This window comes from Nanorana parkeri, unplaced genomic scaffold, assembly GCF_000935625.1.
Source record: "Nanorana parkeri isolate BGI_ZX_2015 unplaced genomic scaffold, ASM93562v1 scaffold438, whole genome shotgun sequence".
Classification (NCBI taxonomy): domain Eukaryota; kingdom Metazoa; phylum Chordata; class Amphibia; order Anura; family Dicroglossidae; genus Nanorana; species Nanorana parkeri.
In genome coordinates this window covers 496656-521933 of record NW_017306706.1, presented here as the reverse complement: position 1 = coordinate 521933, position 25278 = coordinate 496656, and the positions used below count along the sequence as shown (strand labels likewise).

At 40.2% G+C, this 25278-nt stretch overlaps 1 protein-coding gene across 1 annotated transcript in view; it reads right to left on the bottom strand.

Moving 5' to 3' along the window:
• LOC108790014 (potassium channel subfamily T member 2-like) overlaps nt 1-25278 on the bottom strand; it is a 424109-nt gene that overhangs the window by 21370 nt on the left and 377461 nt on the right. The window contains exons 28-29 of the mRNA XM_018560180.1: nt 22510-22690; nt 13850-14175 (exon numbers count right to left, since the gene is read on the bottom strand). Of these exons, the coding sequence (XP_018415682.1) occupies nt 13850-14175; nt 22510-22690 (507 nt within the window). The remainder of the gene's footprint in view (nt 1-13849; nt 14176-22509; nt 22691-25278) is intronic.

Below are 25278 nucleotides of genomic sequence, written 5' to 3'. Positions count from 1 at the left end.
AACCCCAGCTTGTGACCCTGACTACGAAACTCTTCTCCTGCATCGACCTTGGCTTTTGACCCCGATAATGATTCCTGTCTAGCGATTCAGACTATTCAACCTCTTATTCTCTGACAACTGTGCTTAGCCTAAAGGTTCCAGCTATTGATCTCCACTCTCAATAGGTATTCTCCTAACAGCCTCTGATGCTACTGTCCTTCAGACAGAAATATGATAGGACAAGGATACATCAACTTTGTATTGAGTGTAAAGATAAGCTTTTCTTTTGATGATATGACAAGAGCTTCTCTAAGGGGTGTCACTGAGCTGGCCCATAGTCCAATCAGAAAGACTCAGCGAGATGAGCAGGAGGGCTGATACGTTTATACGTTTCAGATTTTGCTATCAGATAAACCACAGATCAGTGTGTTTTATGAAATTAGCTTGCCATAGACACCAATCTTGGCATCCTTGGAAAGTGGGTGTTTTTAGGCCTCTGACCCTTCTAAACCACTCATTTTTAACATGTTCAAATTTCACTTGAAGAGATGTGTATGTGTATATGTATAAGTATATGTATATGTATATATATCAATAAGGTAGTACCCCAAGGTCTGGGGTTATGACTATTAAGTGATAATGGGATGTTTTATGGCCGAAGGTAAACTAAAGGACAGTTATGTTGTTACCAAACCAGACTATTTTTAGGAGATGAGCTGAATTGGTCAAGTGTGATGGTTGCTGACCATTCAGTAACCACTTCCAAGTGGGTTCATGTAAATGTACGTCATCCGCTGGAAGTGGTTATACCAAGAACATGGCTGTTGCTGCAGCCATGTTCTTGGAACCATTTTAAAAAGCTGGTGATTGCTGTTTAAATACAAATGATTTGGCATCTGTACAGGTGAAGGATTGCTTGTTTGGTTTGGCGCCGTGTCCCCCCTCCGCTGCTGCCGGTGCCGCCATCGGCTCCACTGTGCCCCAGTGAGAGCCTGGGACTGGCACGGTGGGTCTCCCCTGATGGATTGGAAGGAGATCAGCAGGCTTGCAGCCGCTGACTCTCCTCCAATCACTGGACCTGGAAGTGATGTGCATTACATCACTTCCGGTGTCACTGTACACATTCTCTGGCTCCGAGAGCCAGAAGAAGAAGCTGGTGAAGCAGAGCTCTGCTTCATCAGCTTGCTTGGGGTCCCTGGGTGACATTAGGGGTCTGAAAGACCTCTGATGTCTCAATAAAGATGACCTGTCACATTATATTTGCTATTACACAGGGGGCCCTATGTGATAGCAATAAAGTTGTGTTAAAAAAAATTAAAAATCAAAGTAACAGATAAAAAAAAAATCAAATAATGCAAAAAAAATGTTTAGTCCCCCTGCCCCCCACGTGCATGCACATACAACGCAAACACGTGTCGGATGCGCCTATGTGCAAAAACGAAAATTGTGCCACACATGTTACATATGGTCGCAAGCATCTCAGTAAGAGCAATAATTCTAGGCCCATCAATCACTGTTAGCACTAAACTGATGAGCAGTAAAAGTGTTTAAAGCATCGCCTATGGGAAATTTTGGTTATTGTAGTTTTTTTGCGTTTTCACGGATGCACGCAATTTTAATGCTTGACCAGTTTGGTATATATTTACCCAGCGTGACCCCGTCTTTTATACCAAAAAAATGGGTATTATATTCTGTTTCTGTGCACTAAATTTCATTTTAGTGTATTTTATCCTAAAAATACTTGTTTGATAAACATTTGCGCAAATACCGTGCAACATCAAAAAAACTAGCATCTTTTTATTCTACAGGACCTCTGCTTTCAGAAAATATATAATTGTTTGGGGGTCTGGAGCAGTTTTCTAGCGAAAACTTCTGATTTTATCACGTGTGTGCAAATGTAAGAAATTGCTCCAGGCAGCAGGTGGTTAAAGTTTTATAACAGGCACCTATAAGCAATTAGGCCTGGGAGAAATCACACCAGCCATAAAGAGAGGCCTGAATACACAACTCTGTCATCCTGTCATTTGGGTGAATTGAGGCTTTGCAGACTCTCTTAAGCAGAACATCTATGTGAGGAGTGATCTGAATTAACTATATCTAGAGGTTATGAATTTCAATAAGCTGAATAAAAACAATATGGAATGTTCTAATTAATAGTGAAATGCCCAGACCTCAATATCATCACATAATATAGTAGTGAACCAGAGGGGTGAAATCAGGGCTTCAGTACACCATCTCTGCAAATTTGTACTGTAGGCCCCAGAGTAGGGATGTTCAGAATACCATTCCTGAAACCAGTGTCGATACTTGGCATTTTCACGAGAACTACCAGGGTTGCAGCGGTTGCAGCCAGGACCTAGCTCTGGCACTCCATCACTGTCCTGAAATCATTAGTCTGTATTGTTTTAGAAAAACTGTCACATGACAATAAACAAAAATGTATGTACTTGTAAAAATGGTAGCGGTGCATTACCTATATATATATTTATTTTAAAAAATCATATATTAAAACAGGGCTACACAAATCCCAGGAGCTCCGTATGCTCATTAAAAAGGACAGCTGCCTCCTAACTTTTAAATTTTCTCTAGTCTAGTCTTGGAGCTGGGAAGGTATCTGTACATGTACTTGTACCGAGTACGGTACTTGGTATCTGAACATCCCTTCCCCAGAGGTGGGAACTGGCTTAACAACCCAGCAGCTAGGTGGTACTACAGACTGCTGCTGTATGTCTCTTTCGATCTCTCTCTATAAATATATCCTGTATATATACACATCCTGTCTATTTCATACATGTCTTAGACTATATGCCCTGTAATTCGACATATATTAATATAAAAAATATTCTTATGTGGAATTAGTTACAATTATAGCAAAGTATGAATAGCAACATGAACATTTCTACATAGTTAAAAGAGGAGCAAAAACACTAAAGTTGGACAATGCATCATTCAAAGAAGAAACTGTACTAACATCTAATGCTAAAAGTTTGCCTATGAATACATATGCTCATATACAGTATATATCAGGGCTGGAAAGCATGCCATATGTGATTTTAAAAAAATGTGACCTAAAACAAAGGAGTCTATATACTGTATAACTCTTCTGCCAAAGCCATACTTAAATGGTATAAAGGGGGCCGTTACCCCCACACATAGTGGGTGTAGGGATATTTGAAAACTCTAAATAAATGAAGTGTATTTAATAGAGGGATGAGACAAGTCTAATATTCTGCCCTGGGTTGGAGGATATTTGTTTACTGTTATTAACAGATATTTTAAAACATTAGTATGGTTTAGCATTTTAAATAGTAGGTAGATTCACTCCTTTGTTAGATAGGAAAAGACTGCTTCTAAAGCTTTGCTGTATGCATGACAGAGAAAATTAAGGACATCTAGTGGAAGAATAGAGGTATTACACTCCCCAATGTTTAGTTAGGGGTGGGATGCAGCTCTAGAATATAAAACAGCAGCAGTTCGGCATGTACACCATTCCTGATGAAGTCAGTGACGAAACATGTAAAGTGGGCGGGTGTTTGCTGACATCATTACGCAACCTGGAAGCAAAGTCATATGAGCGGATCATGTGAGACATTGAGCCTATTTTTTTTTATTATAACATTATGAGTACTTTTAATATTGTTTTAATAAAAGTTTTTTAATGGTTCTGTACTATCGGAGTCTATGGTTTACTTCCCTTGAGTTTCTGAGAAATGTGAGGGGATCCAAAGAAAGGTGGCGAGCGACTGCTGATAAATATTGGTACCAGGAAACATAGCCTTATATGACTACTATTGAAATGGTAGTCAATTTAATTTAGTGAGTTTGCCAGTATGGATTTATGCATGGATAAGGGATTTGGAGACACGTTTGAGATACATGAGGCCTTTTCTGCACTATCAGCACTTTACAAATACATGGTTGATGTACAAATACATGGTTGATGGATACAAGCACTTTAACATTGGAAATTAGCTTATTATTATTATTCAGGATTTATATAGTGTCAACAGTTTGTGCAATGCTTTACAATATATGGAAGACATTACAGTTACAATACAATTTAAAAAAATGATTGGTTAGGAGGGCCCTGTCCATGAGATTATATTTACGGTTAATCGAGACTTATATGTACAAGCAGGGTCAACTTTCATAGCACAGCAGAGGAGTACTGTAAGTTTTAGATAGGGGTGCAGACTGTATTTATATTTGTAGGAGTTAAAAATAGACCCAAAAGTGTTTAAATACTCTGAAAGGGACCCTGTACAATATTTCTTCTTTTTTCCCCATGAAATGTATACACAGCTCCCCACACTCTCCCTTAAATGCTGGCTTTCTGTTTCGGGGGGGACTTGAACATTATGCATGGAAAGTATATTGATAATCATTCTTTGCACTCCTTTTTACCACTCTTCTATTATACCACCAAAGTAGATTTTTGGGTCCGACTACAAAAATATGTGTTAAGTTGTGGATAAAGGGAGGGTTAGAACCTTTGGACAGATGTTTTATTGCTGTCTGTGCCCTTATTGGGAAGATTTCCCTTTACTTCCTCTCATGACAGAAAATGATGGAAAAACTCTGCAACAGGGACATAGACAAAAACACATTTGTAACAAAGTGGGGAGTCAATATTTTTTTGACAACACTAAAAGAATGAGTTGCGTTTGGTAAGCTTTTTATAATCATATTTACAGTATATTTTAATGAATTATTTACTCTCCCTCTAGACATAAAATATTTTTAAAAAGATGAAAAAAACTGGGGCATAAGCCTATGACATCAGTGGTCTGTAAAGTATGTTGGTGGCCTTTATATTTGTGATTATTACTACTCTTCAGCGTCAGGTCCATGACAAGAAAACCTGCTGAACCTGTTCCCAGATCTTGTAATTGACAATCTAACTGAAACACGTAATGAAAAAAGAAACTGGATAGATTATATTCTTGCAGTTTATTTTTCCATTATCATTTTCATTACCAGAGACCCCAACCTGTTTAAATGCAAACAACACTGAGAGCTGCAGAGAATCTAGGTAAAACGTGTTGTATTTTTTATACTGTTGCTGAATAATTATTGATTTAGCAGAAAAAAGCAAAATATATATTATAGTAAAAGAGATATCTGCTAACCTGTAAAAAACATTATTGTTCTCATTACTGGACTGTAAATTTTACAGACCTGGCATGTATTGTGGCTGCTTAAAACATATTGTGGCTGCTTAAAACATTTGCGGTGGCTTGGTGATCTGTACACATTTTTTAATTTAGCATTACAGGTTTTTTCAGTCTCATAATCAGGGCCAGATTTACTCTCTCTGCTGTCCCAAGTTCAGGTTTCTCAATGTGCCCCTCTCCCCGCCAACCCCCCCACCACACCACCATTCTCCTCATTTACCAATGATTTTAATATTAGTAAATAAAGCTTAATACATAAAGATTTTATATTATTGCAGAAAAAGCAATGCTAATCTGACACTGCTCACTTACTCTGTCCACCACTGGAAAAAAAAATTGTAGCGTACCACATGTATTGTGATGCTCACTAGTTCTCTGGAGAACACGGACCTGCAGATAGTACATTCTGATCAAGGAGCTTCCCCCACACCTGCCACAGCCCTGTACACCTCACCACCTCTGCACCGCAAGTGCCTCAGGAGGAGAGCGGTGGGATGTCTCCCAATCCAGCGTTGATGTTCCAGTCTGGGATTCTGTTATAACAATGGCCCTGCACTGCATACGGGCAGGAACAGGACCCCGAGGTTGTCCCCATTTCCCTTATGTCGGGACTTGGGGGTGCACTGGTGTCCGCACCCCCCCCCCCCCGGGAGTCCTTCGGCCCCTCCTCTATTCCCTGCTGCCCCTGGGCCATGACCTTGGTGGCCTTGTGGAGAATCCAGTCCTGCTCATAATTAGTCACTCACCCGATTTAAATTAAAAAAAAACATCAATTTTGCTTTCCTGTATGCAGTACAGTGAACATGAACAAGACAAAGAAAAGCAGATAGTTGTCTGAGAAGGAAATAGACAGGTATGGTATAAGTAAAGGCTACAAAACTATAGCAAAACATATTCACGTTCCTGGGACCATGGTTGATAATATTATCAATCATTTTAAGCCCATGAGACTATAGATAACCTCCCTGGATGTGGCCCCAAGAAAAAAAATGGACCCAGGATTGAAGAGACAGATAATCTACATCATGAAGAAAGGGCAAAAGAAAACTTCAAAACAGATCCTGACTGACCTCTATGATCAGGTACCACTACAGTCACAAGTTCACAACATCCGTTGAAGTCTGAAAGAAGCCTCCACAGTGGACCCCACTTCCAAGAAAAAAACAATAATTTTAAAGAGAACAACACCATCCTTATTATTGAGTGGGAAGGAGGCTCATTGGTGTTATAAGGTTGCTTTCTTGCCTCTTGCAACAGGGGCCCTAAATCTATGCTTTATGGAATTAGAAGATTGTCAATTTGTTGGCATCTTATGTGTCTAGTTTCCAAATGCAACACTTCAGAAAAGGAAATTGGAAAATAAATAATAGTAATTTAACAATTGCTCTGATGAAACACACTTTAACTTGAGATAATTTCATCTACACAGCTGTTGAGATTATATGTGTTCAGGGCAAAAAAGGGTGATATGTGTGAGACAATTTAAATTTTTTTTTTAAATTCCTAGTACGAAATTTAGATTTTAAAGGTCTGTACTAACAAAAATAATTTTAGGGTGAGGTTTGGGCAAGGTCATCTCTAACAATATATCAGAACCAAAAAGATCAGAAAACACAAAACCAAACATCAAAAGCTTGTGCTGCCTGTGATAGATAGCTCCTAATTAGTAACTATTGGCACCATCTTGTGGCTTGGTCAATACCAACTTACTGGCAGTCGACGAAATGTGGGGTACAACAGAGTCAAACTGAGTGTATATATATATATATATATATACTCATTTGCTCTCAATCTAATTGAGAGCAAATGAACAAGTATTTTTCCATCAATAGGGTACACTACTCCTTTTAAACAAAACAGCATCCAGTGGCAACTGAAAAATGACAAAATAAACAGGCCCACTCCAACTTAGGAGGCTAATTACAATAATTTCCCCTCACGTCTTACTACTGGAGCAGCTATTCCAACTACTAGACAAAACTTGTCCAGCTTCCAAATACAAAACAAGACACAAACATTCACAATCTTTATCACATAATTTTAGTCAGACCTTGTCCCAAAGGCAGTCAAACTGCCTGGTCTCTGTCTGCACCCAGCAAGTGCAGACTGGGTCTCTCTCTCTCCCTGAGCTCTCACTGCTACTATAACAGGTCTGGACTAATTAACAGAGAGGAGGTGTACCTGTTGGGAGAAATGTTTAAATTAACACTCAACTCAGGAGTTAAACCTTATAAATGCATTCAAGTACTTTAACGATTAACAAAAATGTAGCTTATGTGTGCATCACTCAGCTGTAGATCCTCAAATCATCTCTGAATTGGTGCTGACATTGTCCTTCCTTCTGAATGGTGGCTGCTTTTGTTCCCCATGGTCCCTGTGTGTGTTATAACATAGTCACCACTCCAAGCTCACGCTGGTGATGGACTACATCCTCACATTTAGTTTACTAATTTGTACTGAGATTTAGTCCATCATGGGAGTTATCTTGGAGTGGTGGCTACTTTTCAAAACACACAGGGACCATGGGGAACAAAGGTAGCCACCCTCCAGAAGGAAGGACAGTGTCAGCATGAATTCAGAGATGATTTGAGGATCTACAGCTAAGTGATGCACAAATGAGTTACAGTTTTGTTAATGTAGAACTATGGGGTGAGTGAATTACACTCATCCCCATAGTTAGAGCCACCATGTGACATGGAAACGGTCACAAGTTGGCTCTATTGATCGGGAGGTGAGCGAAAACAAGCCGCCGATCCGCTTACTTCACGATCTCCCTGCAGAGTGGTCACTGTAAGTCACAGCTCCCCACAGAGATTCCCCCCTCGCCTCTCCTATCCTCCAACACTGACTGGAGGGATCAATAGGGGAAAGGCCGGGCACAGCTGGGTCTGCCTTTAATAGTTAAGGTACTTGAATGCATTTTTCAGGTTTAACTTCTGAGATTGTTTTAACTTTAACCCATTCCTAACCAGGGAAAGTTGCACTTTGTAACCCCTCACTGATGAATACTGAGTGCCATTACCTGTCACAATATTTGTATTAAACAATAGAAATTACATATATACTGTGTGTGTATTTAGTAAGTGTAGTTAGTAGACAGCTAGAAACTGAGTTTAACGGGCAATGTAACAAAGCATTGTTTTGTTTTGTAAAGCAAGGGAGTTATGTATCTCAGGCCATCATAGTGATAAGTTCTTACAAGGAACGCTTTCAATCTTCTTTTAAAAACTCACAGGAGAAATGCTGTATACCAAATCCATAAAAGACAACCACAAAAAAAGAAAGGTTTGTAGAACATACATATACACATTTACATTTCTCCATTGCTGTTTCATGAATATAAATGAATTACATTGCAGATGTGCATGCCCATCATTATACACTGCTCCATACACAACAAAAACTAATCTCTTGGCAAACATCCTTACGTGGTTATGCTGATAAATTGTTCCGACGGTAAAATAAACTCTGCGTTATATTCAGGTTTGGTCCAAATAATTTTAAATCTTTTTTTCCCTGAATTCAATTCCTGAATTAATCAATTTTCATGCACAGCTTGTGCTCTGTCCATATATACCAAGAGGCAAATATAAGGAAATAGGCTTATACTCTAAGTATAAAATCGTATATACAGGTGAAACTCGAATAATTAGAATATCGTGCAAAAGTAATTGCAGTAAGTGCTGCAAAAGGGGCCCAAACCTAGTACTGAGTACATATGCATGCTTGTACTTTTCAGAGGTCCGATATTGTTCTATGTACAATCCTTGTTTTATTGATTGCATGTAATAATCTACTTTTTTGAGGTTGTGGATTTGGGGTTCTTGGGGTTTTCATGAGCTGTAAGCCATAATCATCACAATTATGACAAATCATGGCTTGAATTATCTTGCTTTGCATGTAATGAGTCTATCTCATATATTAGTTTCACCTTTTAAGTTGCATTAGTGAAATAAATGAACTTTGCACGATATTCTAATTATTCGAGTTTCACCTGTATAAGGTTTTCAGAAGATCTTCATCTAGAATTTTCTTATACTTTATTGTCAATTATATTCAACTTTCTCATCTCTCTCAGTAATTGTGCAGATACTTTCCTCTCTCTCCTTATACATGCCATACAGAATCATCAGAAGAAATCTAATTCTCAAACCTTGTTTCCCCATTTTCAAAAACTGTTCCTATAGCCTTCAAACTGACAGTAACATTTCACACAGACATACTAAAAAAAAAAAAAAAACATGGCTGTTGGAGGATTACCTTTTCACACAAATGTTCTACAAAGAAATTGTCAATCCAGGCTTATCATTTCATTTTTCAAGCTTGCAGAAATTAGTGTTTATAGATATGGGGTAGTTTCCCATTACAACTGTAATCAATGCAATAAGAATCATCTTGTGTTTCTGAAAGTCTTATAATTTTTTTTTTTTAAATGATAAATCTCTAGAGGGTTGGGGCAACCACTGACTGTTTAAAAGTGTCCAGGAGTTTGACAAAAAGATCTACCATCCCTTCACCACAAGAATATGTTACAAATCACTGGACTTTATGTTGAATAACAACATAACCGTATAAGACAATCCAGCCAGTGGCAAATGACAATGGTGACACCACTTCCTAATTTGAAACCAAGTGGGGTGTATTGCAGTTGCATTGGGGCCTGGGTATCAGGGTTCTGGAGATCTCTTATAAACTAGCTTGCCCAACCTAAAAGATAGTGTATATAATCACAGGCAAACTGAAGGAAATACACCTTTACAGTTCTCTCATACCTTAACATAAGTAAGGTTTTTAAATTCAACTGTCCTGTTTTTGTCATTTTCATTTATTCTTATTTCTCACAATCAAAAATGTTTTCAGTTTGCCTGCTTTTAGATGCAGAAACAGCAATTTGTTTTTCTTGCTTACCTACAACATAACCTTCCCGTTGAGAGCACTATATTTAATTCTTAAGATATATCTCCTTATTTATGATAATATGTTTCAGTTAAGAAGTCAATAAGACTAAAAGTGTCCTTATTATAGTTGAAGATCAGATTGCCTACCCTTTGTTGTCTGGAAGGATTGCAGCAACAATATGCATGTTTGTTTAGTCTAATCTTTAATATTTATGTACTGTACATCTGTGGTCTGCCTGGTCACTGGAGAAACAACAGTGACTGGCTGAAAAATGGCAAAATTATCCCTAGCTATTTGTATGTTGGTACAGTAAAAGCAGATTGGCACTACAGACCTGCCTTTACTGTACTGACCGGAGTATTTTTTGAGACTACAGCCAAAGACATGGATGAATTCACTGTGACATTACGGCACTGTGACATCATACATTATTTGTTTGTGAAAATGTGCATATGCCACAAGTCTTTTTGAACTTTCAACAATAACAAGCCCTGGGTTATAGCAAAAAAAAAAAAAAAGGCTCAGGCAGGCTAGGAGGCAGAATACAGAAATGGGGACAGAATTATATACAACTAGGCCAGAAACATGCTGACAAAAGAGATCAGAGCAGGTGCTACACTGACAAACTGAAAACTATGGGGTCTATTCACGAAGCTGCCAAAGGATCTGGCCGTAGCTTCGGCCGATCCTTCGGCTAGCTTCAGCCCCAGGACCCCTTCGGTTCAGTAGAACCGAAGGGGTGCTGTATGGGCTATTCATAATAGTCCGTACAGCTCCCGATCATGGCTGAGCGGCTCAGCCGAGACGAACGCATATGCATGAGCCGTGCTGAAAGCCGAAGCTGCTTCTGACAGCTGGGCGGAGCCAGCCGTAATCTTACGGCTGGCTGCGGCCACTTTCAGAGAGATCAGCGTCCCTGGTTAACTGCTAACCAGGGACACTGATCTCCAAACAGCAAACTCTCCCTGGCGCCACGGGAGTCTCCTGCTCCCGGCCGCCAAGGAGAGAAAGAGTGCTGTGTCTTTTTTTCTTTATTCTGACACGATCGATGTCAAAATAGAAAAAAGAAGAAGATTTTTCCCATTGAAAAGCATTGGGACATTACTATTGGCTATTTCAATTTGCAATAGCCAATAGTAAACTAGCATTGTACCCGCCCTCTGCTGCAGTTCCCCATCAGGTCCATCAGCAGAAGGCGGGAACAATGCTAGTTTACTATTCACTTCAGGCTTGTACGGCAGAAATCAGCCTTACATCGGCTTGCTGTCGCTGGCTTCGGGTCGGCCGAACATGCAGCATGTTCGGCCGACCCGAAGCAAGCCGATGTACGGCTGATTTCAGCCGATGTACGGCTGAAATTAGCCGTACCAGCCTGAAGTGAATAGCCGAACAGTGTTCGGCTCACTTCACTTCAGATAGGTCATTCACTCTGCTGCCCTCGGCAGCTTCGGGAATAGACCCCTATGTTTTCTGCTAATGACCCAGTGTCAGTATTAAGAGAAAGGCAGGGCATTATCAGCTATGAAAACCATCCCCCACACTGCAGAGAACTATTACCTGGCCAACAACCTGAATGTGTTTTTGATAACTTCACATTTACATTGTCCACCAACTCCTGCTCAGACATTACCTGGGTTATTCACAAAGCTGCCAAAGGCAGCCGAGTGAATAACCCAGTCGAAGTGAAGTGAGCAACGTTAGGCTATTCACTCCAGCTCAGTACGGCTGCACTTTGGTCATGTTCTGCATACTTGGCTGAGCCGAAGTGCAGAAGGACTTCGACATCTGGATAGGCTGAGCCGAAGCTCCGGCAGCTCACTCGCTGCCGTTCGCCCCTATTGACATAGAGGCCGAACGGCAGTGAGTGAATAGCTGAATGCCGCCGAGCGGCATTCGGCTATTCTGCTCAGTACCTCTGTGATACCAAGCAGAATAGAAGATAGTAAAAAAAAGTAGAAAAAAAAGTTACATTTAAAAAAATATATAAATAAATACTAAAATGAAAAATAGATTGTTTTTTTAAAAGAATTTAAAAAAACAAAACAAAATGGGCAGAGCTAGCAGTGACAGCTAGCTCCACCCAACGGTTTCCTATTGTCTGGCACCTGCAAGAGTCTTCTTCTGATGTCACGGCCAGCTCCGCCCAGTTGTTATTGTTCGCCCCGCTTCAGGCTGTCTCTTCGGCTCAGTCAAGCCGAAGCATATGCCTTTGGCTCGGCTGAGCCGCTCAGCCGCCTTCGGCTGCTGTACGGGCTATAGTGAGTATATAGTGCCTTCTCTCCCACTGTTTCCTCTCCAATAATGTAAAGAGGTTATGCTTCAGATCTTCCAGAGACAAAAGATAATTAAGGCACTGGGCCCAGATTGAATAACACACTCCTGTCTGAAGGTCTGTGCTCATCAGCTTCCACTAATCCTCACACAGACCTTCAACAGATCAGTGGAGCAGCATGAAGTTCCCTCATGCATCAAACACTCCACAATCATCACTGCTCCTAAGAAATCCACCATCACAGGACTAAATGACTACTGGCCTGTTGCAGTAAAGAAGTCCTTTGAGAGAGAGGTGACCTGAAAGACATCACAAGCCCCCTGCTGGACCCCCTGCAATTCACCTATAGAGAAAGCAGGTCAGCGGAAGATGCTGTCAACGTGGGGCTGCACAACATTCTGCAACATTTTGACTCCCCAGGGATGCAGAAAATCATTCTGTTTGTAGACTTCACCTCAGCGGTTAATACTTTTATTCCAGAAATCTTCCATTCCAAACACACCCAGCTCACTGTGCCCATCTCTATCTGCCAGTGGATTACCAACTTCCTGACAGACAGGAAGCAGCAGATGAGGCTTTGAAAAATCATACCAGAACAGTCAGTACTGGTGCTCCCAGAGGATTTGTGATCTCCCCACTATACTTTTTCCCTCTTTGACTGCACCTCGGGAAATTCATTAAAATATGTGGATGGCACAACTGTCTTGCCACAATCAGTCTAATTGGAGATTAGGATGAGAAACCATACAGGCATGAAGTATGCTGGCCCGGTTGTGTAGGGATCACTGTCATTGAGATCAAGGGGCACCAGCAACAGTATATATATCAAAAGTAAGGGGTCTATTCACTAAGCTGCCATAGGCAGCCGAGTGAAAGACCAGCCTGAAGTGAAGTGAGCCGAACGCTGTTCGGCTATTCACTTCAGGCAGGTACGGCTGATTTCAGGTATGGCTTGGCTCCGCCCAGCTGCCAGAAGCAGGCTGTCGGCCGGCCAATGGCCAGCCGCTCGGGCAGCTTCGGCTTTCAGCACGGCTCAGCCGAGCCGAGGCATATTGTGAATAGCCCGTACAGCAGCCCTTCGGGTTCTACTGAACCGAAGGGGTCCTAGGGGCCGAAGCTAGCCGAAGGATTGGCCAAAGCTATGGCTAGATCCTTCGGCTGCTTCGTGAATAGACCCCCAAGTTGTACAAAGCTCTACATCCACAATGTAGTCCCGGTTTGTATAATTCCTGGTTCTGATTTATTATAAAAGAGAACAGGAGTTCTCCTGCATAAAAATCCTTAGCATGGTTTATTTGTACTAATCTCATCATGTGATGTAAAAATAATGTTATATGTACCTTGTTAAAGTCAAGGTCAATCACACAATCAATATCCACCTGTGCATTCTAGCAATAAATCCATCCATAACTCAGTTTCAAAATATCTGTAGTATGGAAACAGGCCAGAAAGGACTTAGCCACCTTTATGTATGATTATAGATACAAAGAATACAAAGAATAGTTTTTACATTTGTTCTACATACCGTAACCTGCTGTAGGAAGACCCAAATGTTTCATTCTGTTCTTAACCAGTTCTGCTAGTTCTTGTCTTTCTGACCTTCTGCACAAAGTCATTCTTTGTTGACTTATTCTCTCTGCTATTTTGCTGGAATGTCTGGGAACCTTTCTGCTTAGTCTTCTGGCCCACTGCATACTCTTCCTTCGTAGTAAGGGATGATCTGACTGGTCACTGGATGTGGAATTTCGATGATTGTTACGGTTGGTTGCCATTTCTTTGGTTTCTTTTGTGTCTTCCCAATCTTCCACACTAATAGATATCTGTGACTTTATAAGAAGCAAATACAATTTTGTTTATTTTAATAAACTACATCTGAAAAGTAATTTTCTTGTTATTCTACACATATGCCATGAAGAAAGAAAGAGATCGTCGAACTCCTTCTGCACTTCGGGTCAGCCGAACATGCCGAGCATATTCGGCCGACCCGAAGCCACTCGAAGTACGGCTGATTTCAGCCGATATATGGCTGGAATCAGCCGTACCAGCCTGAAGTGAATAGCCAAACAGCGTTCGGTTCACTTCGCTTGTGGTTGGTTAGTCACTCGGCTGCCTACGGCAGCTTAGTGAATAGACCCCACAGGGTTATTAAAATTCCGGCATCATACACACAAACACATACAACACACACTATATAGGTTAAACCTGATGGACCTGTATCTTTATTCAACCTCACCTACTATGTAACTGGCAGAAAAATATCCACATCAGGGGAATCCCTAAAACCATAGCTAACCGCTGCATTATTCTTGCCTCAACTTCCATCTTTAACATCTTACAGGGAAAGCAACCAGATTTGATAACATACACTTGAAAGAACTCACTGGGACTTAGGAACTCTGACCCCTGATGTCTGCATGATATAATTTGTCATGTGCATTATTTTTGTATTATTGGTATTTACATAGCACTGAAGAGCTTACAATCTAAGGTCCCTATCTTACATGCAACATACCGGGCCAATTTAGACAGGAGCCAATTAACCTACCAGCATGTCTTTGCAGTGTTGGAGGAAACCCATGCAAGCACAGGGAGAACATGCAAACACCTTGTTTCAAATCCCTGGCTGGGATTTGAACTAGGGACCCCAGTGCTACAAGGCAGAAGCGCTAACCACTACGCCACTCTGCATTACTACTGATGTTGTCTTTTTGCTGAATATATTAAGACAGACTCTCCTTCATAAAGCCCTTACAGAAGTACTTCAGGTATGTAAAAAGTTTACCCTTGCAGTGGGGCTACCCCCACACTGCAACGGTTAACTGGTCAGAGTCTAGAAGTCATACTCACTTGATCCTCAGTCCTGCAGCAGTGAGTGCTCACCTCTCCCCCGCCCCTCCTACGCTCCAGCTGTGGTATGTCCGTCTGCATCTAATGACTGTGAATAAACTTCATTAGACATGATGGTGTCAGTGGGGCCTAAATCACTGGAGCCCAGGGGAGAAGAGGCTGTGGTGACTGATCTAGCAGCCAGGTGGTATCAAGGATCAGGTTAGTATATATATTTTTATTTGAGCCTCTAGAGGAAAACGAGCAGGTAATCCTTGTAGTGCAGGGGTAGCTCCACTGCAAGGGTTACCTTTTTACATTCCTGGAGTTAAAACGCATGTTTTCGAATGTACAAAAACGCGCATAAACACTTCACAATACGCCTGAAAAACGCCTTTACAAAACGCGCATACATAAAACGCCAAGGTGTGAACCCAGCCTAAACCTCTTTTTGAGGTAGATATTCAAATATATCTAGTGACATCCCTTTCTGCTTGCTACTTTCTACTATTACATGCATTGAGGAATGACAAGTTGGCCACATTTATGTTATTGGGAGACCTTCCAAATTTCCTGGGATCACTGTAACTTCCTCAGGTGTCATTGCGAGACTGGCCTCTGAAACCCATCTTTCCAGATCTTTCCCCACAAGCTAGGTGATTTACAGTGGAACCTTGCAAGCCTCATAATTTGGCAGTTTTTAAACTTTCTACCAACGTGCCTTCACTGTTTGCAGTGATAATACCTGGATCACTTGTTCTTTAGTACTTCTATTACCCACAGTACTTGGTGGTCAGCAAGGCGGGAGTGGAGACAGTTCTACCCTTTATGACGTTACCCTCCCACCTCACATGCTTCTGACTATTTAGTCAGTTTAATTTTCATGTTGTTTTTATTGCTAGTTGTGTTGTTGCTGTATTGAACATTTTACTTTACAGGCTTATCACTTATGTCTAGCTGCGGCTAAAGCCGAGTAAGGCAGAAGTGCATCAGCGGTTGTTCTTTGTATAGATGCATGTGGAATAAAGTTTGAATTCCTTTGGAAGATCATCGTGTCCTGGTTCTACAGTTTTTGAGCCTATCACTCCAGAAGAGAGTCCTCTGTGCACAGAGTGTGGATTGTGGGGACGCATCATAGGGGTGAGCTGTGCACTGTGTTTTTAGTTCATCACTCATGTCCATTGTTTTGTTAAATTATGTCCTTCCTACTATTTCTGTACTTGCTCTTGAATGCTGAGAAGGATACTACAGGTAGGCCATGTCTCTCTAGGGATACCCTCTCTAAACTCAGATCTCTCATACATAGGCTGAAGTCCCGGCTGCGGTGCTCTCAGTATATAGCGAGCTGTAGCTTCAGAAGCACTTCCTGTTGGCAGCCTGGAAAACCTGGCTGCCCTTCTCTCCCTCCCCTTGCCATCCAGTTTACAGATGATCAAGGCTAGGGAAATGGGGACCAGTTGGACCGCCATTTCCCAGGACATGCAGCCGAGCTCACATACATAGGACACAGCGTGCAACTCCCTGCAAGAATACATTACTCTCCACTGTACAGGAGGACCAGATGACTGGCTGTACCCCCTCGATGGTTACTAAGGCCAGGCCCTCTTCTTTCTTTTCGGGCAACCCCCCCAAGTGGCAGAACACCAGGGCCCAGCTGCATATGCAAACGCTGTGACCCTGGACGTTCCGCCAGTGGTGACAAGGCTACCATAAGATTTGCAGTCTGTGCTTAGCATTTTCAGCTGAAGCCAGATAATGCTGGAAAGGGAAACTGTCATGAACACCAGTCATTTTTTCAAATATAAAAAGCCAAAAAGCAAATACAAGGCATATGCAATTTTATAATTACTTAATATTCAAGGGCTAACTGGTCATTTTGGTCTGGTGCCCAGAATACATAAGATATACTAACTTGATCCACTGTTCTGCAGCAGTGGGTGCTCACCTCTCTCCCCCTTTGCTCCAGCTGTTGTATGTCCCTTGGCATCCTCATGTATAATGCAGATGAATTGCCCTCCATTAGACGTGATGGTCAGCAGGGCTTAGGTCACTGGAGCATGGGGAAGAAGTGGCTGCGGGTACCGATCTAGCAGTCACACAAGACCGCGGATCCTAATTGAGCCCCTAGACCAAAATGAACACTTAACTCTTGCAGGGCTAGGGTAGCGCCACTGCAAGGGTTAATTGTTTAGATTCCTTAAGTTTCTCTTTAAGGTGTACATACACTTTAAACAGGATATGCAGTTATAATTTGATATTCTATCAGCTTCTGATTTATGATACATAATGCACTGCAGTGCATTACAAAATGGCAATTATTTAATAGTGCAACTACTTAAACTAAGAATCTATTGGTCAGACTGACCTAAACTGATGAAAGGTGAATTTCTTGTTAATAGGAATTACAAATATAATTTCACATTATGATAAAAGTCAACATATTGTGTATGATTGTGTACTCAGAGTCATTAATAGATTATTAATAAATATATGTCATAAGAAAACAAAAAAAACCAAACATGAATACAGACAGCAATAAAAACCTAATAACCTTTACCCAAACTATCTGAAACTATACTAAATAATGAAAAAAAGGCAGTAAGATTTCTACTTAAAAACATGTATATTAGGAAAATAAATATTTACTGCTATAACAACTGTCTTTTTTCCCCTGTAATACTTTAGGATTGGGATAGCTACCTTTACTTTATAAACAAACTTATTATAATCTTTATTCATACAGGCTATTATCTCATTCCAAAAACATATCTAGCTCATGAAAATAAAATGGTCTATCAAAAACAAAAATGGTTACGCTTTGCTTATTACAATATTTGTGGCTGACTTGAAAATGGCTGTTTATGCTTTAAAATGTTGACACCTTGAAAAATGTAAAAGCTCCATGTATAAGAATGCATCATACCAAGAATACAATCTAGATTTGCATCTCAGAGCAAACCCCTTCATCATAACTTTTTTAATGATTCAATTTCAAACCAAAATCACAGGAACTGACACTAACTGACAGGTTCAATTTATCATCATAATTCAAAAGTTGAATTTCATAAACTCTCTATGTCATGCTGTTGTCAAGTAACAAAAACCATAAGGGATGCCCAAAAGCTCAAAATTAAATTTCACGTTAGATATTTTTTTACTTCTGTCTTCTCAAGCTTTTGCTTTCCAGCACAAATGATTTATTTGAGCGTTAGCTTCATAGAAAAACATAGTATGGTCCTTGCTATGGCAAGCAATGATTAGACAATATAGGGCTTTCACGAAAAGTGTTTCCAATTGGTGGACGTACTTGTTTTGGCACATAGAGTCTTTTAAATTGTTTTAATTCCTTAGGAAACAGGAACATACATTTTGTACTGCATGTGTTGCATACACCTACAGTATGAATAATGTGAAACCTCACACCACTACTCTAATCAAGTTAAGCAGCAGCTGAAATCTGTGTGGTCAGATATAACGTATGAAATTAATGGTAAAAGCCGTGCTGTGTGAATGAGACTGCAAAATGTCAGATATAGTAGATACTGACCTTGGAGTAATGTGATACAATGTGTAAAAAGTGCAAAACAAAAAAGAAACGCATGTATATAACATGCACCTTAGTGTAAATGTAATTGCTACAAAATATCCATAATGAAAAATCAAATGCACTAAATATTAACTGTGAATCAAAGTGATGCAATGTGCAAAGAATACCAACAAGAAAAACGCATGTGTGTAACTTGCACTCAAGTGAAAATAATAAATGGTTAGAAAATGTCCATGATCCTGGATCTTCAATAGTCCATTAAGTAAATAGAAGATAAAACATTGGATGTAGAATAAACTAAAGGTGCCCATACACTGCACGATTATCGTACGATAATCGTATGCGATCGGTTTTTCGTACGATAATCGAGCAGTGTGAAAGGAGACGTGCGACCGTTTCTACTGTACGGTTGCACGTCTTCTGTCGAACCAGCATGTTCGAAAACCAGCCGGGAATCGTACGATTCTCGGCTGGTTAGAACGGTGCTCAGAAGACAAATGCCGAACGGGCCGGTGTGCGCACGCGCACACTGCCCGTTCAGCATTGCGGTCATCGGAAGCCCGCCCCTCAGGGGGGTGGGCTTGCGATGATCGAGAGTGCGATCTGCCTGTCCAACATAGGCAGATCGTACGTTTTTTTAATCCCTGTACAACCATCGCAAGACTAAAGTCTTGCGATGGTTGTAGAGTGTATGGCCACCTTTAGTCTCCTGTGACCATCAACAGAGAAATGTTCTGGAATGCACCTCACCTTTAGCAGAGACCCACCAGGGTCTGTATGCGCTGTTCCTCTAATTCGAAACAGGTAGAGGAAGCACCTGATGCAGAATACCTCCCAGTGATTACCTCCTCTCAGGTACAGACTCTCTTGCAGTCTCAGGAATTGGAAGCAGACAGTTCATCCGAATGGCCCATGCATCAGATAAAATAAAAAGTGGAGACTCGTAGTGCAGATGGTTTTAAAAGCATACTAGACTTTATTAAAAAAAGGAATACTACTCACATATCATAGATAAAATTGAGATATTTGGTAAGCAGCCACAGACACTGTGTGCAAATCGCTCAGCTCCTCTACTCCACCCTACGTACGTTACGTCAAAGGGCGTGACTTCATCAGGGGTGTGGAGACAGGAGCTTAACCGAGCGCATATATTAAGACCAGTTGTCATGGTAGCCACCATAAACAAATGGCGGCCATGACATTTTCAAAATTAAAACACCATACTGAACATGTTATAACTGAGAGTAACATACAAAAAAGTGATTGACACTGTGGCACTTATTACCCTTCATCCAGCTAAGTGGGTAAAGCATTAAAGCATACAGCACAAGGTAAGTGGAAAATAAGAAATCTAAAACAAATAAAACCAAACTATAAACCACCTCAGTGTGAGTCTGTTAAAGAAGACAGGGTGATACATGAATGGTGAAAGTTTACTAATGCTGTAGTATACCATATTGTTTCCTGTTATTCGTTGCATGTGAAAAAACCTCTAGAAGGAATATTATGAGGGCATCTTCTTCTAGGGGATGATATGAACTGATACTGTCCAGAAAAGTTAAATAAATCCTATACGGTGAATGCAACTGGGTGAGTCCCTATATGAACAGATGTGACCTGTCACAAATCGTGAGCTCTCAAATAATAAGGGGTGAAAAACCCCATATTTAAACAAGATAAAGTGAACTGACAAAGGGATTGTCATCACATATTTCATCACATAAACAATTAAAATATTAAAATATGTAATCTTAAAACCCATGCGATGGCAAGAGTGAGGGTATTGATGAAACCCTTGGGGAGGGGAAAAAAAACAAAACTGAAAAAACAGCAAAGGAATGATGTGAAAGAGGGGGTAAAATTGTGAAAGAGCCACCCATCACATAAGGTGGATAAATCACAACCTATATGGCAAATTATATCTATGACCGCCCATATCAAATCCCAGATGGTCCCTGTTTTGATGAGGAACTCCTCCCCCTTTTTTATGACATCAAGATTTATGTAAACTGAAGCTATAAAAGCAGATATCATACTCCCTCCATTAAAATTCAGACTGAAAATGTATGTATCCGCAATAAAACAGTTCAGGTCGAAAACTATGTTGAGACCTGTGGGGGCTAATGTTGTCTAAAGATACACTCAGATTCCTTTTTGGCCAAACTTCTTTTCCAGTTCCCTCCCCTCCAATTTTTCTTAGCTTGTTCGATACCCCAAAATTGTAAGCTTGCGGGGTTCTTATTATGACATTTTTTAAAATGTAGAGAGACTGAGTGATCTTTGAAACCACCTTTGATGTTGTATACAGTATGTGTTCTCTTACACGAATGGCTAACTTGCGGGTAGTGCGACCAATATATTGTAGGCCACAGGGGCACTGTAACCCATATATGACCCCTTCTGTGTCACATGATATAAAATCTCTAATGTTGTGGGTATCTTTTGTAACCGTTAGCTCAAAACTAGTTCTTTTTCTAGGATTTCCTTTAGTATGCATACATGCATTGCAATGTCTACAAGAATAAAATCCTTTCAAATGAGGGAAAATTAACCCATTTTTATTTTGGACAGGATCTACGACACTTTTAACCACTCTTTCCTTCAAACTGGTGGTCTTCCTGTAAATAAATTTAGGTTTGTCTGGCAAAATGCCCGATAACTGAACATCTAGTTTGAGTACATTCCAATGTTTTTTAATAATTTTTTCTATGTCCTTATACTGGATATTATAATCCATAATAATGGCTCCATTGAACTTATTTTCTTCCTCAAGGGGGGCTTTTTCTGTTCTTTCTGCTAAAATGCAGTTACGGTCCATTCTCGCCACTTTTTGGCATTCTGCATCTAAAAAATCTTCAGTGTACCCTTTCTGTAGGAATCTATTCTTAAGTACTTTAGATTGTTCTTCAAAATGCAAGTCTTTTGTGCAATTACATCGCATCCTTACAAACTGCCCTCTAGGGATATTATATATCCATGATGGATGATGGCAGCTGGAAGTGGGGAGATATCCATTTCTGTCAGTATCTTTGAAAAAAGACTTCACAATTAACTGTTGTTCCTGGAAAAAACTTCAACATCCAAAAAACTTAATTTGTGTTGGTCAATGTGGTATGAGAGACAAATATTTTTAGAATTTCTATTTAGATAGGAGAGGACATTTTCCAATCCACCTCGCTCTCCCTTCCAAACCATGAATATATCATCAATATAGCGTTTATAGATGATCAATTCCCTGGGTTTATTGTCTAAGATTGTCTCCTTCTCCCACTTCCACATAAAGCAAATTGCCACAGGGGGGGCAAATTTAGCCCCTATAGCCACACCAGTCCTTTGTGTGTAGAACTTGTCATCGAACCAAAAATAGTTTCTTTCTAATCCGAACCGCAACGCTTCTAGCAAAAATTATTTTTGTAATTTTGGAATGGTATTATCCATCTCCAACAGCCACTGAACAGAAGATAATGCATCTAGATGATTAATAATAGTGTACAAAGAGGCGACATCTGCTGTAACCAAAAAACAGTGAGAGTCAAAAGGGAGGCCCTCCACAGTTTGAATAAAGTGTTTAGTGTCTCGTAGATATGCCTAGTTTCTCTGGATGAGTGGTTGCAGGAAAATATCAACATATGCCCCATAATCTGTTAGTGACAGACCCTATACCATTTACTATTGGCCTGCCAGGGGGATGATGTAAATTCTTGTGGATCTTTGGTAAATAATAGATGATTGGAATCCTACACTCCAATGGTGCTAAAAATCTACTTTCCTTTTTTGTCAGGATATCACAATTTCGCCCTCTCTTCACTAACCGGTCTAGGTCTCTCTTAAAATTTCTTGTGGGGTCTTTAGATAAAACCTCATATGTGTCCCCATCTGCTAGTAGACGAGCCATTTCGTTCTTATAATCTACTTTATTCAAAATGACGATTGCTCCGCCTTTGTCAGCAGGTCTGACTATGATGTTCTTATCCTTCTCCAGTTCTCTAATCCCTTTATTCAGATGTTGTGGATGTCTAGATGGTTTCAATTTCAGTTTTTCCAAATCTCTGACTATCAAATTTCTAAATACTTCAATATATTTGGTGTTGTGAGGGGCTGGGTTAAATGTTGATTTGTTGGTTAGTGTGGTATGTCTGAATTCACTTTGAGTTTCCAAACTCTTGGGGGGTACTGGGTTCCTTAGAAAATGTTTTTTTATACATAGTTTGCGAGTGAACTTATTAATGGAGATGTAGGTGTCAAACTTGCTAAGGGGCTTATTAGGTGCATATTTAAGGCCCTTGTCAAGCACCAACAGCTCTTCTTTACTAAGGATTGTAGAACTCAAATTAATAATACCTTCCCCTAAAACCTCTTTCTTTTTCCTGTGTTGTCGACCTGATCTACATCCCCTCTTTCTTCCATATTCATTCTGTCTCTTTGTGGTGCCTCTCGTTGCCAGTCCCGTTGGAACCGGGGTTTCCTCCCTAAAAAACCCCTATCTCTATTGGCATCATCTTGGTTCAATGGGGTAAAACGATTACGTGTAGGAATTTCAAAATCAGAATCTCTGTAAATATGGGGAGTCCAATTATTTCGCATCTCATAATCTGGGTCCCATCTATTACTTCTCCCCCTTCCCCCCTGACTCCATGTTGCTCGTGGGGGGTATCTGTTCCAACCTCTTCTCTGACCTCCCCTTGGGGCCAATGGGAAGGATCTCTGCATTCTCCCTCTATGAATGTCCTCATGCCCTTCAGTTGGTGTTTGTCTTACAACATCATGGGCTAGTATAGTATCCCTGGAAGTAATTAGAGGGGCTTTCCCTCTCTCAGGGGATGTATTAGCCGACATTGGCTCACCCTCTTCAGAGATTTTTACTTGCCATTTAAAAACCTGTTTGGCCAAGTAATCATTTTTATCCCGATTATATTTTTTGCTTTTAATATTTCTCACTTCCTGGTCTGTTTGTTGAAGGGAATCTTTTAATTCATTAGATGCCACAAGGTAATCCCTATTTTCCTGTAAGGGGTTAAACTTTCCCCTTAATTCTTCTATCTCCCCATTTAATTTGCCAAGTTTCCTTTGTTTCCTTTTCCTTAGTAACTTAAGCAACTCTAAACCACTATTATTAAAAAACAAAAACCATTCCTCCATGGATTCATTGTCTGAAAGACCATCATTAGGTGGTACATCCCACCTCAAGCGTCTGGGAACAATTCCTTCTGCTAGATATTTTTCAATTGTTGCACAATCCCACCATAATTTTATCTTCTTTTCCATCTTATGTTTTAATTTTCTCAGGCAAAAATTCATGTCATTAAACTTTTTTTGTTCAGTGTAACCAAAAACTTCCTCTAAATTAACTGTTCTATTTTACATATAATCAAAAATATCCATAGTGGCTGAAAAGTGATATCAAAATAGAATGATACAAAAGTGAATAATGTGAAACCTCGCGCCACTACTCTAATCAAGTTAAGCAGCAGCTGAAATCTATGTGTTCAGTTATAACGTATGAAATTAATGGTAAAAGCTGCGCTGTGTGAATGAGACTGCAAAGTGCCAGATATGTGATGAAATATGTGATGACAATCCCTTTGTCAGTTCACTTTATCTTGTTTAAATATGGGGGTTTTCACCCCTTATTATTTGGGAGCTCATGGTTTGTGACAGGTCACATCTGTTCATATAGGGACTCACCCAGTTGCATTCACCGTATAGGATTTATTTAACTTTTCTGGACAGGATCAGTTCATATCATCCCCTAGAAGAAGATGCCCTCATAATATTCCTTCTAGAGCTTTTTTCACATGGCATGCAATGAATAACAGGAAACAATATGGTATACTACAGCATTAGTAAACTTTCACCATTCATGTATCACCCTGTCTTCTTTAACAGACTCACACAGAGGTGGTTTATAGTTTTGGTTTTATTTGTTTTAGATTTCTTATTTTCCACTTACCTTGTGCTGTATGCTTTAATGCTTTACCCACTTAGCTGGATGAAGGGTAATAAGTGCCACAGTGTCAATCACTTTTTTGTATGTTACTCTCAGTTATAACATGTTCAGTATGGTGTTTTAATTTTGAAAATGTCATGGCCGCCATTTGTTTATGGTGGCTACCATGACAACTGGTCTTAATATATGCGCTCGGTTAAGCTCCTGTCTCCACACCCCTGATGAAGTCACGCCCTTTGACGTAACGTACGTAGGGTGGAGTAGAGGAGCTGAGCGATTTGCACACAGTGTCTGTTGCTGCTTACCAAATACCTCAATTTTATCTATGATATGTGAGTAGTATTCCTTTTTTTAATAAAGTCTAGTATGCTTTTAAAACCATCTGCACTATGAGTCTCCACTTTTTTATTTTATCTGATGCAAGGGCCATTCGGATGAACTGTCTGCTTCCAATTCCTGAGACTGCAAGAGAGTCTGTACCTGAGAGGAGGTAATCACTGGGAGGTATTCGGCATCAGGTGCTTCCTCTACCTGTTTCGAATTAGAGGAACAGCGCATACAGACCCTGGTGGGTCTCTGCTAAAGGTGAGGTGCATTCCAGAAGATTTCTCTGTTGATGGTCACAGGAGACTAA